This window comes from Euprymna scolopes, chromosome 10 (genome assembly GCF_053919585.1).
Source record: "Euprymna scolopes isolate OS-2025 chromosome 10, ASM5391958v1, whole genome shotgun sequence".
In the NCBI taxonomy this organism is placed as follows: domain Eukaryota; kingdom Metazoa; phylum Mollusca; class Cephalopoda; order Sepiida; family Sepiolidae; genus Euprymna; species Euprymna scolopes.
The window spans coordinates 63,794,059-63,810,797 of NC_136491.1; the positions used below are offsets into that span (position 1 = coordinate 63,794,059).

Sequence of the window (16,739 nt, forward strand, 5' to 3'; positions counted from 1 at the left end):
ATTTTATGAAGTGTTTAATTAGGGGGGCGGTTCATTAGGAATTTGTTAACATTAGACTTGAAGACATCCAAGTTGTAGTCCGGAGGGAAGCAGGCATTTGTCGTAGCCCTGATGCACACACGTCGAATCTACTCAAAACAAAATAATGGTGCACTGCTTTAACAGTAAACCCCAGTTGCGCGCGCATGGATGTATAAACATCGTTTCAGCTGTGCATACATTTTCCTTTGCCCACCCACACAAATTCAGTGGTTCTTAAACGAAATTTTAGTTATTTGTGCAGACGTCAGTTAAAGCATCTTACATTATAAGAATGTTATTCTTTTCATCCAATCGGATTACAAGGAAAACAAATTTAAAAAAATGTTTTTTTCTGAATGCCTCCCTGGAGCCGGTCGGACAATTATAAAAAGGGCATTTTTCGCCCAAACACGGGGTCGACCTCTGAGCACCATGGCGTAAACATCAACATTGACCCGTCTGCGTTTGGACGTTAAACACTCGCGCGCCATGACAATTAATTCCTCCACGTGGATACGGACTTGCAACCCTAATGGACTTTTCATTTTTATCCTTTTCTATCTCTCTGCTAAGTAAGCAGTGGACTTTTAATTCTTTGTAAAAAGTGGTTATTTCTAACCAAGAACTCTTACTTGTCCCCTTTAGAACATTCAATTAATTCAGTCGAAGGACTTTTCTTGATTATTTCTATATATAAAAAACCATTCAATTAATTCAGTTGCAGGACTTTTCTACTTCATCACATGTAGATCTTTTTATACCTCAGTTGAGGAACTGACTTTTTCATAGAATTTTGTAATGAAAGCAACATTGGATTTTTTAAAAATAGTTTTTTGTTTTTTGTTTTTTTTCCGAACAAATAAATAATTTTAATAAAACATTTTTTGAATTAAAGCAACTTTAAAGGGTCAACAACAAATTAATTTAAATGAAACTGAAAAATCATTATCTAGTTTAATTTTTTTATTTATTTCATGCTTCGGCCATAGTTTAAAATACTGATTTCGCCTTCAGATTTTAATGACAGGTGCACAAAAAAAAATGGCATCTCCATTTTCGGCAGTAAACTGTAGAAGTACCCCCCCCTCCTGATACCTATATGTTCTATCAAGTGTTTTTGATAAACTTGAACTGAGATATCTCAAGGTTGTGTTAGGTGTCAAAATCAACACCAGTGGAAATAAAGTTCAACTGGAAGCTGCTCTCTCTGACTACTTGAGAAGAAATCCAGTTGATTCATTTCCACCTCCAAAGCAGCAAAAAAGTCCCTTAGTGAATCTGCTGAACATTCAGATAATTCCTGCAGTTGTGATGAAGAACCATTTCAGGATATCTTCAGTTATAAGCATCAAGGACAATGAGTTGCTGTCTACTATGACACCAACTTTTACATTGGCCAAGTCGTTGAAGTTATCCATCCAGTGCTGTAATAAAATTTTTATCGCAAACCAAAAGTAGAAAAGATTTTTTTCGATGGCCTTTGTCAGATGCAATTGCACAGGTAGAGTCAGCATTTGTTTACAGATGGGGTTTTGAGGTAATGCCAGTTTTAATTGATGGTAGGATTTGGAGTGTTCTTGATATATCTACTATAGCAGAAGCTTATGAAAGAATTCTGAGAGAAAATCAATAAGGAAAGGAATTGTAGTAAGACCTCTGCCTATAAAATATCTTGTTTACTTGTCTTTTAAGTTTAAAGTTTTTCAATGTTTGAAAAAAATGACTTGTGACTTTTTGTATAACAAATTTCTAAATCTTATTGTTGTCAGCCCTTTTTTGGCGAGTTTAAATTCGCCAAAGTAAAAATATTTCTGTGGCAAAAAATTTTGTTATTAGAAACAAGGCAAACATTTTTTTGAATTCCTCACCCAAAAATTAGTAAAGTTGCAAAGTTTTAAGCTTCTACCTCCAACGGTTACAGTTTTACAGCAATTTCAATAACGTATACTTTTGACTCATTTTTTAACCCTTTTTTGCCCTTTTTACCAAATTGTCTGGTCGACTGCTTTTACATGATTCACAATTGAGTGGTTTTATCAATTTATAATTAAAAGAAAACAATTATCTTGATCTCTAATGTGTTATGAATCATACTAAGAAGATTCAATATATTAGCTATTGAAATGAAATTGATATGAACAGTCAAAGTTGCATTTTTGTGTCATATTTGCACTTTTTTCCATTGGTAGTGAGATTTTGTCTAGTGTTTAGGTTGGTTTCATCTAATAATTATTGCTTTCATTAGTATTAATTTTCATTTACCACAAGATGACATTACATTTATAAGGATTTTTCACTTGTTAGTAGCTTACAGTTTTAGTTATATACTATGAAATTTGGCTTCTAAACCATGATAGCAAATTTTCAACTTTCCAACAAACTTTGAACGATCATAACTTGATGGCTAATTGAGCTATCAAAATAAATTTGGTACTTTTGTTCATGGTTTACAAAAAATTAATGGTAATGTTTTTAGATATAATAAAAATAAAATTTTGGTTTGGGATACATACTTAAAGGATTTTAACCTCAGGAGGTTCAATACAAAATCGAAGATGTTTCATGATTTGGTTAGGGAACTTCTTTATGCAGATGATGCAGACTTTCTTGCACACACTGAGAGTGACATGCAGATGATTATGGACAGCTTTTCATTTGGATGCTGAGTATATGAAAGGCTTCTGTCATGTTCAAGAAACTGGAGAGGAGGGTGTGGAATGATTGTGGACTCATCATTAACACCAAGTTAGATCTTTATATGGCATGTGTTGTCACAGTGCTTCTTTATGCAGAAACTTGGATAACCGACCACAGAAATATCAAGGTTCTAAAACATTTCCATCTCGAGTGCTTCAGGAAAATTCGGAACCTCAAATGGCAAATGCACACACCAGACACATAGGTGCTAGAAAAAGCAGTATGTTGAAAAGCCTTGAATCCATAATTACCACTGTACAGATTTACTGAGGCAGTCACCTTTTACATATGGATGACGGTTACCTGCCAGGCAACTCTTCTACTGAGAACTTGCAACTGGTAAACATCCACAACATAAACCCAGAAAGTGCTACAAAGATGGCCTTGAAAGCAATCTGAAGGATACAGATATTGATGTCGACACCTGGGAAGCAACTATGGTTGATCGTATTGCATGGTGGAGATTCGTAAAAATTGGCTATGGTTCTCTTCATGTTAAGAGGATGGAGCATGCAAAGCTGAAAAGAGCACTTAGGAAAGGAAACTTGGAGAATTTTCCATGTGACCATGCAAATTGGATCTGTGAAATGTGTTCTTTTTCAACCATATGAAATCTCATATTGACATAATTGACATATGTGAACCATATGAAATCTCATATTGACAGAATATCATCATCCAGTGTTCCCCAGCGACCTAATAACACAGTGCATGTTATATGCAGTAAGGTATGCAACCAATAACACAGTGCATGTTATATGCAGTAAGGTATGCAACCTAATAACACAGTGCATGTTATATGCAGTAAAGTATGCAACCTAATAACACAGTGCATGTTATATGCAGTAAGGTATGCAACCTAATAACACAGTGCATGTTATATGCAGTAAAGTATGCAACCTAATAACACAGTGCATGTTATATGCAGTAAAGTATGCAACCTAATAACACAGTGCATGTTATATGCAGTAAGGTATGCAACCTAATAACACAGTGCATGTTATATGCAGTAAGGTATGCAACCTAATAACACAGTGCATGTTATATGCAGTAAAGTATGCAACCTAATAACACAGTGCATGTTATATGCAGTAAAGTATGCAACCTAATAACACAGTGCGTGTTATATGCAGTAAGGTATGCAACCTAATAACACAGTGCATGTTATATGCAGTAAGGTATGCGACCTAATAACACAGTGCATGTTATATGCAGTAAGGTATGCAACCTAATAACACAGTGCATGTTATATGCAGTAAAGTATGCAACCTAATAACACAGTGTATGTTATATGCAGTAAAGTATGCAACCTAATAACACAGTGCATGTTATATGCAGTAAAGTATGCAACCTAATAACACAGTGCGTGTTATATGCAGTAAAGTATGCAACCTAATAACACAGTGCGTGTTATATGCAGTAAGGTATGCGACCTAATAACACAGTGCATGTTATATGCAGTAAGGTATGCAACCTAATAACACAGTGCGTGTTATATGCAGTAAAGTATGCAACCTAATAACACAGTGCATGTTATATGCAGTAAGGTATGCAACCTAATAACACAGTGCATGTTATATGCAGTAAAGTATGCAACCTAATAACACAGTGCATGTTATATGCAGTAAGGTATGCAACCTAATAACACAGTGCATGTTATATGCAGTAAGGTATGCAACCTAATAACACAGTACATGTTATATGCAGTAAAGTATGCGATCTAATAACACAGTGCATGTTATATGCAGTAAGGTATGCAACCTAATAACACAGTGCATGTTATATGCAGTAAAGTATGCAACCTAATAACACAGTGCGTGTTATATGCAGTAAGGTATGCGACCTAATAACACAGTGCATGTTATATGCAGTAAAGTATGCAACCTAATAACACAGTGCATGTTATATGCAGTAAGGTATGCAACCTAATAACACAGTGCATGTTATATGCAGTAAGGTATGCAACCTAATAACACAGTACATGTTATATGCAGTAAAGTATGCAACCTAATAACACAGTGCGTGTTATATGCAGTAAGGTATGCGACCTAATAACACAGTGCATGTTATATGCAGTAAAGTATGCAACCTAATAACACAGTGCATGTTATATGCAGTAAGGTATGCAACCTAATAACACAGTGCATGTTATATGCAATAAAGTATGCGACCTAATAACACAGTGCATGTTATATGCAGTAAAGTATGCAACCTAATAACACAGTGCATGTTATATGCAGTAAAGTATGCAACCTAATAACACAGTGCATGTTATATGCAGTAAGGTATGCAGGTCTGCATCTGGACTGAAAAGGCATATGGTTGTGCACAAAGACAATATTCCTCATTTGGAGCCAATCAACCCTGTTAAGTTTTTGACTTCGGTGTGTCGTGTCTGTCATCGTCCTTGTGAATCATCTGCCAGTCTTCAAAGCCATCTGAAGACACATGAGGGGCTATTTGATGCAGAACATGAAACCTGAGATGGCAGTCATCTATAGAGATGCTGCAATCATCATATATCTATGTGTGTATATATCTGTATATATGTAAGTATATATGACTTGCAAGAAACCAGTTCAAATAACAAGATCTGCCGCTATGAAAAACAATGAACCAGTCTACATTTATAATCCAAACCAAAATACTAATCGCAATACCTCTAACCCACCCAGTCGCATCAGGAGAAAGAAAAATATTTGGTTTAATCCTCCATTTAGCATAAATGTCAAAACTAATATACCTAAGGAATTCTTCAACATTATGCAAACTCTTTTAAATACCCACACAGATATAGTTCTATTTTCAATAAAAACTCAATCAGAATTTCTTATTCAACAATGCCTAATTTAGCACATGAATCTTAACATATAATAACAAAAAAATTAAATCAGCCCAAAAAATCCCTTTCCCAATTAAACCCAAAACTAACTGTAATTGTAATAATAAACATCTTTGCCCACTTAATAATGATTGCATCCATAAAGATGTTATATATTCATGCAGAATTACTGAGCTCCCACACCATCCTCCATAACAGACACTAGTATTTCGTCTTCAAGTTATCCTTCTTCCTATCCTCCATCTGATATAGTTACTAATCCAATATATCACTCGAGCAGCCCCTCCCTTTACAATCATACAACTAGCAATAATAATAATAATAATAATATTAATGAGAACAATAATATTGCTCCTAACAGCCATCCTAACACTAACAGCACTTATTATCCCTTCCAAAACAGTTGTTGTACTATTATTGTCCCATCATTTGTTAAACACAATGAACAAAATTCAAACTATTTAACTAATACAAATCGGCAAATTGATATTAATATCAGACCTCGAGCTTTTAATAAAGTACATACATATATCGGCGCTACCTCAACATTAATTAAGAAAAGAATATCAAACCACATTTCTTCTTTTAACAACCATAATTCTAATGATAACCAAGGAACTTTTCTAACCACTTTAATTAAAAAACTTTACTCTAATAATACCCCCTTTTCAATCAAATAGACTATCATAAAAAAGTTAAGTCTTATACTCCAGGCTCTAAGTCATGTCGCCTCTACACAACCGAAGCGATAACTATAATTACTTCCCCTCAAAGTAACAATATAATAAATTATAAAAACGAACGTATCTCTTTCTGTAAACATAAGTCCAAATTTAATTATGGTAATTTGGAAATTACATAGCTATTACTTTAACCTTTTAGATATATATAATTTTTCTTTAACATTATCGTTTTTTTCTACATACTTTCTTAATACTTTATAACTTAATAATCCTTTATTTTAATTCTTTATTTCTTCTTTGCTTGGCCGGTTTTTTATCTGCAATTTCCGTTTTAGTCTTTAAATATTCCTATCTATCAAATATATCAATTTACTTACACAATCATATCCTGTATGTATATTTACTTATATTTTACTATATGCATTTACTTACATACTTACTTGCTTTATGCGGAATTTGCAGATACCGGCCATCCTCTCCCCTTATAAAAATTTTTTTATTTTATATTTTATTTTTATTTTTTATTCATTCTTTTATTTTATTATTTTTTTTTTTTTTATTTTTTTATTTATTTCTTTATTCATTTATTTATTAATTTATTTATTTATATTTTTATTTTTTTCCATTTAGTGACTTTTAATAACTCTTGCTGGCATTTTCTTAAGTAATAACCTGTACATTTCAGTTGACCTATTTTTTTACCCTATATTATTTGCGCCTTTTAACGTTATCCTGTCTGAGTCATTTTGACATTTGCTTTTCTAATTTATATTTAATTCTATCACCATTTAATCTTTTTTTTTCTCTCTCTCTCTTCTTCTTTACTGATTTTTTAAATTACACTTTGTCTTGGCAGCCGTGTTAAACACATATCTTATTTTTCTTTTATTAATATTATTGGAATTTTTTCCCCCTTTTCCTTGTACATATTTGTGAATTATTCCACGGATTTTGGCCTTTTGGATTTTTTTGGACCATTTTCCAATTACGCGATTTCCTTGAATTTTACTTGTGCGAATGGAAAATTAAATTAACTTTCTTGGACTTACATTTTTGGATTTTACCGTCATTGGATACTTTACCTTTCACCTGACTATCCATTCACATGAAATCACCTTTTTGTTCACCATATTTCCTCTGCTTCACTTTTTGTTATCAAGTAAGATCTTTGACTTGCTTGCAGTTTCATCAAATACTTTTGTATGCAAAATCCGATCCCGCATTTTGTTAATTCCTACCCTCTGATGAGAAGGAAAGTATTTCTTCGAAACTCCGCGGATTAAGGACTATCCACTTATTAAGTGTTTCCTTTTCAGATTAAATATGTTTTTAACTCTTTTTCAAAGTGTTTTTTAACATGTTTTATTAACTATTTGCTCTTATATAAATGATGGAATATATATATATATATATATATATATATATATATATATATATATATATATATATAGTTTCTTAATATTCATCATAAAACAGAAGTTAGTTCATATGAGTCTTTTAAATTCAGGATTTTTCAAAGAATAATATTCTTCATATTAGAAGACTAAACTAATTTTGAGAATAAATAACCAACTTCTAATATTTTTTGAAAATGATATAAATCATTAAATTACGATTTTAAGAGAAGATAAAATTCTTTAGAATTGAAATTATAAAACATAATTCTAGTATTAATTTATAAACATTTATGATTCCAAATAATTGTGAAAATGAAGAATCCATAATTCGATATTTTTATAATGAGGTTGGAGGCTTCTCATTGGTTGATTGTCTTAACGTGAAGTTATAAATAAGATCATCCAAATTCTGGGAGTCATATCCTACGTATTTAGCAAAATCATTTTAACACCCCTCTCCCCTTTTTGATATAATGAAAAAGTCCTTTCAAACTCAATTTGATTTAATAGTATAAAAATAAAAAAATATTTATTTGCCCCCTTTTTTTGTTTTTCTTTTTATTGCTTTATTCATTTTGGGGGGATTTATCTTTATTTTCATTGGTCAGACAAAAAAGAATATATTGGTATAATATGTGTGTAAAAAGAAGCCATTTTTAATCCAATTGTTTCACATTCCTTTTTTTTAATATATACAAATACATGCAGATACACACACACACACACACACACACACACACACACACTACTTTATACAGGCATATACAGGAAGTGTACGTTATAAGAGGAAACCGTGACACTTTTAATTCAATTGTTTAAATACATAGACATATACATACAATGTGTTTTTTAAAAGGAAAGGGGTTTCTGAAGAAAAAAAAAGAGAAAAAGAATCACTTTTTGTTTTGTTAAGCAAAAACTCAAAACATTCTGTTAGATATTTTTAGTTTGTTGGTTTGATTAGGAAGGCAAGAAAAAAAAATAGTCATAGTTTATCGTCATACCCGGGACAATTTGTAGTTTTGACTTCTCATTTTGGGTTTCTGAAAATAAATCTATTTAAGATTAAATTCCAAAATTTTAGTGATAAAATGTTTTAATTTTTTTTTTTTGTTGCCGGTTTAGTAAAAAGGTCAGCTATATTATTTTCAGATTCTACATAATTTAGAGTAATAGACTTTTTACTGACTTCATTTCTTATCAAATAATATTTGAAATCAATATGCTTCAACCTTTGCTAAATCATGTTCAGCACAATCATGTTGACACCGGTTCTCATCAGATCAATGAAGTTAAGCAACGTTGAGCCTGGCCAATACCAGATGGGTGACTATTTAAGAAGACTAGGTGCTGTATGTACTGTCTGGGAAGGTTAGACATGGGGCCAGCACTCTTACCTTGAAAAAGAACTCCTCACTACAAAAGCATCTACAAAGTTGTCGATGGCCTCCAGGGGATCAAGGCTATGGATTAGATGAATCATAGGGTTATTTGCTAACAAGATACTACTCTGATTGTCACAATGAATTACTACTATTTTTTTTTACTTAGAGCTGGTTTTAAAATAAATTTAGAGAAAATGCTTCTTGCACTGAGTGCGAAAGTGCAATAAACTCTGCTTTACAGCCACAATTTGTTGTTTTTTTGTTTTTTGTTTTTTAGATTTCCAGGAGATCATAGGTCCAGTCTTTAACAGTCTAAAACAATATCTTGTTATATTTTTTCAATCCTCAGAGTTTCCCTAATCTGAATCTGAAAATCCCTCTTAATTTAGGTGATATGTAGACATTTTAAATACCTAAGATTGTTCCTTGGTTCCTTTTAGATAACAAAGGGCTTGTTTTGTATGAGTTAAGTCCTTAACTGTCGGTTTTGATAAGTTTTAAGATAGCTTTGTTACAGTGTAACATATATCAGGCCTAGTGGCGGTCATCAAATAGATTAGACTTCCAATAATTTCTCTATATAATCGATCGTTTATTAATTAAGTTTCAGTTTTTGTATTTTTATTTATATCAATCTCAGCAGGAGTTATTCTTGGTTTGGAATCTTGCATTTCAAACTTTAGCAGGATTTTTTCAATGTACCATGATTGGTTCATTGTTATAGTTTCATTTTCACAAGTAAACTGTAACCAAGGAACCATGATAACTGTCCAAGATCGGTCATTTTAAATTTTTCATTTAATTTATTAACATTTTTTAAAGTGTTGTCACAATTTGATGTTAATATATCGTCAATCCCAACAAAACAAAATCAACAATTTATTACCTATATTTTTGGTATATATGTATGCGTCCACAAGACACTGGCTGAATTTTTGTTCTATTAAATTATTGAGTGCTAGATTCCAATTGTGATCGTTTTGTTTGAGACTATATTTTTAGGAAGTTTTTTTTTTATCTCTTATCGGGTATCGATGTGTCGGGTTAATATTTATATCAGTAATTTTACTGCAATTGTCGTCATTATCAATATTTTTGTTATGATTAATGAAAACGCTAAGTAATATTTCCTCATGTTTTTCGTCCGCTAGTTCATCATTTTTTAAATTAAATGTATCATTGAACTTTACACATCTAACTATCTTTATGGCACTTTGGTTGGGAAAATAAATTAAATAAGCTGGGCTGTTTTTATTGTAACCTGAGAAAATACCTTTTCCGCTTTTAATATTTAGTTTACAGGTATTTTCTATGAATGCAAAGCAATTTGAACTAAATACATGCATTCGATTCAACTTGAGTTTTACACTCCAAAACGCTTCATACAGGGTTTTGCTTAATCTTTTATTGAACGATCTATTTCTGATATATACTGCTGCCATTTAAGCGTATATCAATAAACTTTGAGCTAATTTTGATTTGATAAGTAGACTACTTCCCATTTCAAAAAGGGTTTGCCATGCTCTTTCAGTAGTGCCATTTTGAAATGAGGAATGAGAGGCTGATTTCTCGTGTTTGATATGATGGTTGATTAATAGAAGTTTAAAGTCTTTACTAGTAAATTCACTTCCAGTGTCCAGGCAAGTACATTTTACCAAGCCGTACGGACCAATGTCAGCTAAATATTTTTTAGTGGCTAGGACAGTGTCGGATTTGTTTTTTAAGGAATAAACCATAATTAAACCTGAATAGTCGTCAACAAAATTTAATGCATATCTGAAGTTTTCTCTTCCCATTGGACTTATCGGACCTGCCAAGTTACAGTGCACAACTGAGAGAATTTTGGTGGCGTTTTTGTCCGGTGTTTTGCTCATGTATTTTGCTATTTTCCCCTGTGCACACACATCACAATTTGGGAGATCATCTGAAGGTATTATTTTCATGCTTTTGACTACATTTGGTAACTTTTTAATATCAGCTGTTTTGCAGTGTCCGAGAATTTTATGCCACGTTTCCAAGTTGTGACAGGCGTTTTTGAGGGGAATCATACTTTTTAAATAATTTAGTTGGCCATTTTCTTTAATGTCAAATACAGTTCCATTTGGGTATATCAATTTTGACTTATGGTCAAACTTTATATTCATGCCTTGTTTGATGGGTGCCTGTATGGAAAATATATCTTGCTTAAATGTAGGTATGAAAAGAGCATTTTTAAGAATACAGTTACAAATTTTGCCTTTATTATTTTTTAGTTATATTTTAGCATTGCCTCTTTCAAGACTATATCATTTATCTGACTACCATCAGCCAGTTCGACAAAATGACTCTGTGGATTAAAGTTTGAATCAAAATTAATAAAATCAGATTCTTTGGTGTTAGTAGCACCACAGTCTACAAGAATATGTTTGTCGTTTGTCGTATTGCCAAATTTATATGTGAATAGAAATGTATGTTCTTCATGAAAGTTTTCAACGTTTTTGAGTTTTTATATCGACATTGGAAACTTTAGTAATTGGGTCACACAATTATAGCAGATAAGTTTATTCTTTTTCTTGGGAAAATTATTTTTGGGAAAAACATTGTGGTGAGATGTGTAATTTGGTTGTGTCAGTTTTCGAGAAGCACTTTTGAACTTCATGATGTTGCTAGAGTTATTATTGTCCACGAGCATCCAATTCGTCTCTACAATGCCACTTTAAATTCACTGAAAGTTATGGGTTTGTCTTTTTGCGTTATAACAGTTGTAAATGAGTTCAAAATCGGCTGTAAGTCCCTTTAGTGTTATTGAGATTAATAGGCTATTGCTTATTATTTTACACGAGAGTTTCAATACATTTTCTGGTGTTTCTGCCCTTATAACATAGTCAGTAATCATCTCATCTTTGATACATTTTATGGATTTCCTTTTGGTAAATAATGTTCTGTTAATATGTCCATCATCCAAGACATCTCTTATAATCAGAGACAGACTTTTGTCGTCCAAGCATTGAATCAGTTCTGCAAAAACAGGTGCATTCTTTTCAATAAATTCGGGGTCATTAGAATTCTCTGTTGGAGATTGAATAACTTTGTGTAGTTTTTGTATCCTTAAATACCCCAGAAATTTCAACTGCTACAATTCAAATTTAGATTCCAATCCATCAAAGCAAAGTCGACAGTTGGGTGCATAACCTGTTAGTGTTGAGCCACTCTGTAGAACAAAGATGGCAGTAGTAAATCCAATCATCAGCAGTGCTTCAATCATGTCAAAACGGAGACTTATAGACTGGAATGCAAAATTCAATATTTTTATAATGAGGTCAGAGGCTTCTTATTAGTTGATTGTTCTAACACGTATTTATAAATAAGATTGTCCAAGATCTGGGGGTCAGACCCTACATATATAGCAAAAACATTTTAATGGAGGATATTCGAGTGTTTATTGATACATCAAACAGCCATAATTTCAAAATATCAAAATGGTAATATAAAAAATAAAAATTAAGACATAAAAAGAAAATTCCAGTATATGTGGAGGATCAAAATAAAATATTTGTGACACAACAAATACATCTAAGCAGTTAATTCAAAAAATGATATTAGAATGTGGCAAAGTATATTTTATATTACAGATACAATTAGAAAGAGAAAGACAACTCTGTTAAGTTTTGCTAGGGAGAATTTCTAAAAGGCAAAATATAAGTATTTTGGGTAGAAAAGAGAAAATATGAAAAAATTTAGAAATTTAGTGTTCTTTTACCTTGTTTTCTTTTCTTGGTTAGGCACGGCCACCGAGTTTTTAGCTTTCATCTTAATTTTTTTATTGGCTTGATGCTAATTCTGTTGCCTTAGATGTCCACTTGTTATCTATAGATTTCAAACAGTAACCATGCCATCTATGTTTGTATAATATATACTATCATATGTTCTTTTTAAATTACAGCATATTTTTCATTATTTCACAAATTACCTACAATTTTTATAATTAGAAAAAGTACTCATACTTCATGTTAGCTGTTGACCATGCTTTTTATGGAGAACAGATAGATGCACATAGCAATATAAATATGTTTTGCCACTACAAATTGGACATATTTCAATAAAGAATGCATTCTACTTACACAAACAATGCTTCAATTAGCTGCTTGATTATTCCCTTTATTGCTGTATAGAAAGGAATAGATATAATAAGATAAAGATATTATTCTTATAAAATTAATGATCTTAAATTTATTATATTAACAAATTCATGTTTTCTCTTTTAGCTTATTGATTGTATTTTGCTTTTCCAATTCTTACCTTAGATTCTGTGAGTCATCAGAACAGTGTCCAGGGAGAATCCGATTCTGAGCCAGAAACCTTCATTCACAACATAACAAACAAACTGGGCAACATTTTTTCTAGTGACAGTAGTGAGGCTGATGTCAGTGAGACCGATGATAATGACGATGCTTTTGATCCGTCCCTCAATGACCCAGTGTTTATGACTTCTAAGGGACTAATACATGCTGGCATGAGTGGTATGTTGTCGAGCAAGCTATCGTAGCACACTCTCAATGTTGTCAGCACATTTGTGTTATGTACAAACTTGTTGCACTATGTTCGTAACCAGCAATTTTTAGTTTTGTAGAAAATGACAATAGAAAAACAAAATGCGGTTAAATTGATTTAATATCTTGATTATTGAATTGTTTATTTGCATGATTGTTGTCTCCAGCTTTTATTATCCGCACATTTGTGTTTTCCTTATTTTTCAATCGTTTTCTTTAATGTTTGTTTTTCTATATATGTATAAAGCAAGAGTGTGTGTCTATCCATGCATCACTTGGTATCTGAGCAAAACTAATGGAAGACTTGGAATAAGGAGGTTCATGTAAATATCTTACTTTGGTTTTGAATGATTCAAAGGTTTTAAACTGAGTTTTTTTATAGCTAGAGTATATATGAAATATAAGCCCTTGATGGGAAACAAGGTTTAGTACATATGTTATTTCTACAACAAATTCTTTATTTAAGATGTGAGTTGTCTACTAATTTGTAGAATTTCTCTCTTAAGCCATGTGATACATACTGCACCGGAAGAATGCCAGAGAACTAACTGACCAAATCGTTGTAATAACAACAATTAAAATGAGGAAATGAGTCTGAAAATTGTAAATAATTATCAGCATTTTTCATTTCAGAAATACAGATAAATATTGCAAAATATCTATGTTAAACTTTAAAATATATATTTAAGGATACAAATCCTAGCACAACCGTTCACTAGTTCATTTTGCACATAAAACATACACTGTGTATCAAATTATTAACAAGATAACATTTTGTTTTAAAAGCTTCAACATTGGCAATGCTGAGCTGCGTGTACTGTGAAATTTTCGTACTGTTCCACGCAATGTAAACACTTTATCATCATAATTGCTGAATCCACGGTATTTGAGGTGTGTCAGGGCAATTTGTTTTGTCAATAAAATGGGTTGAAAAGGTGGTTTAAGTAGTTCTGAAAAGAGTACTATTAAAGAACAGCTAGCAAAAGGTAAAACTACCATCGAAATATCGAAAATGATAGGAAGGTACCATCAAACTGTGGAAAAAAAGTACATAAGAGAGCTGATAAAGATAAATCTAGAGTTGTTTCACGCTGTTCTCTACTCCAAATTAAACGTAAAGTTGTTAAGAACCTTGGACAGACAAGTCGAGAAGTCTTTGACCAGATTGAAGAATGTCTCAAAAATACTCGATGTTGCCTTCTGAAAGATTGGCAAAGTCTGTTAAACCTTTGACAAAACCTCCATTAAAGTAACATCACATACAAAACCGATTGAAACGGGCAGAGGACAACATGAAAATGGATTTTTCCAAAGTTTTGTTCAAGGATGAAGTGTGTGTCACCCTTGATGGCAACGGATGGATCCTAGATGGACGACATCGTCATCAGCATTTAAGGCGCCAACAAGATGTTGGTGGAATGATAATTTGGGCTGGGATTATCAGAGGTACTTTAGTTGGCCCATGGAGAGTCCCAGAAGGTGTAAAAATGTGTGTACTGATGAATTACTAAAGTAGTTGAATAGTATTGTAAGCACTTTCTCAAAGTTTCATGGATTTTTATTCACTCGTTCCTTAAATATTAAAAAAAAATTTAAACTTGTTAATAATTTGATACGCAGTGTAATGTGTATCCATTCACAACTTATATATATTTTGTATTTAACTATTTTAGAGATCACTAACATAATACAATATTTAACAAACTTCCTACCTGCAGAGTTTGACATATTTTGAAGTCAGCTCATGTGTATATTTTGACATTAATAAGGGCTGTTCAGTTGTTTGATCTGGGTAAAACTGAGAATATTGTTGAATATTTCCTCATGAATATCTGACAAGTTTTATTTGAATTTTCCATTTGGCGATTGGATCTGAGTTACCATCCTATTTTTTTCTTCATAATTGTTGAACTGTATGGCTTGGATCAATACGAATTGTATAGATTATTTATAAAATTAATTCCACAATATCAAAAATCTCCAGATGGATTGCACATAAATTCTTTGAAACTTTCTATTACCATTTCCTTTTCCAGAGGACAGTCTCTTTACAACCCACGTGCAGTGTGCTGATTGATTACTTAACTGTTGACTAGTTCAAAATATCATATCACATTAATAGGATTATAATGATTCAGAGACTCATTCCTCAGGGCGATATATATATATATATATATATATATATAAATTGCTTTGAGATATACCATGTAGAGCCAAGTAAACTGATGATATTTCCTAGTGTGGCATAACATCGATATATCCAGGTAGTTGAGGAATTCATTTGTTTCTATGGGAACTGGAATATGAATTTGTTGAGAAGAGTAGCATATTTTGATCACTTCAGACCTTCAGCCGATGATGCTCATGATCAAAGTTTGTTGTTGATTCCATTATTAATGATTTGCATAGTAATTGCGACAATGGAAAGTATCGAATTAGTCGCTTTTCAAAACAAAACAACAAAAACAAGTACATAAAAAGATTTGATAAATATGGCCTCAGCTCTTCTTACTAGAACAGCTTTTACTGCTGATTCATCTAATTCTACTGCTGTTTGCTCAACTAGTCATAACAAAGCCATAACCCTATATAAATAGCACTGTTTTTCCTATAAAGTCCGGCCTGTCTTCCAATATTCAATGCAAGTGTGGTTTTTGTGGCAAGAAAGTGTGTGATGATGATAAAGCTGTAGAGTGTGAGGTATGTTTGCTCTGGTTTCATGCTAAGTGTCAGAAAATAACACCCAAACTATATGAGGCCATCTCTGGTGATCCTGACAATATCTCATGGTATTGCACTTCGTGCAAGCAGGGAGCAAGAAGGCTTTACTTACAAGTTGTAGCTATACAGAGAGATCAGTTGGCAATGTGGGAAACGTTAGATTCTCTGGTCAAAACACAGAGACTATAACAACTTTGAACTCTCTGGTTACTGCCAATATGGAGACAAAAACATCTCTCTCCAAGTTACAAGCTGACATAACGACCAGAACATCGAAAGCCTTAAATGTGAGTTGGAGGATAGGCTTGCTCAAATGGATGAACAGGCTCAAACCATAACCCAGAATCCCCCTGGGATTCGGGAGATGGCCAATATGAAGCATAGACAGGTAGATGCCAACGCAGAGATGTCTGCCACAATCAAGATTATGGATAAAAGGGTAACAGAACTCACCGGAACCTTCA

At 32.5% G+C, this 16,739-nt stretch overlaps 1 protein-coding gene across 5 annotated transcripts in view; it reads left to right on the top strand.

The window, feature by feature from the left end:
* The window catches only part of LOC145286018 (intermembrane lipid transfer protein VPS13A-like), a 965,259-nt gene that overhangs the window by 616,129 nt on the left and 332,391 nt on the right, over positions 1 to 16,739 (top strand). For 3 of the 5 annotated variants that reach the window (XM_080134633.1, XM_080134635.1, XM_080134634.1), the window contains one exon: positions 13,309 to 13,524. The exons of the other annotated variants lie outside the window; for them this stretch is intronic. In XM_080134633.1, the coding sequence (XP_079990759.1) occupies positions 13,309 to 13,524 (216 nt within the window). The remainder of the gene's footprint in view (positions 1 to 13,308; positions 13,525 to 16,739) is intronic. 5 annotated transcript variants of the gene reach the window in all.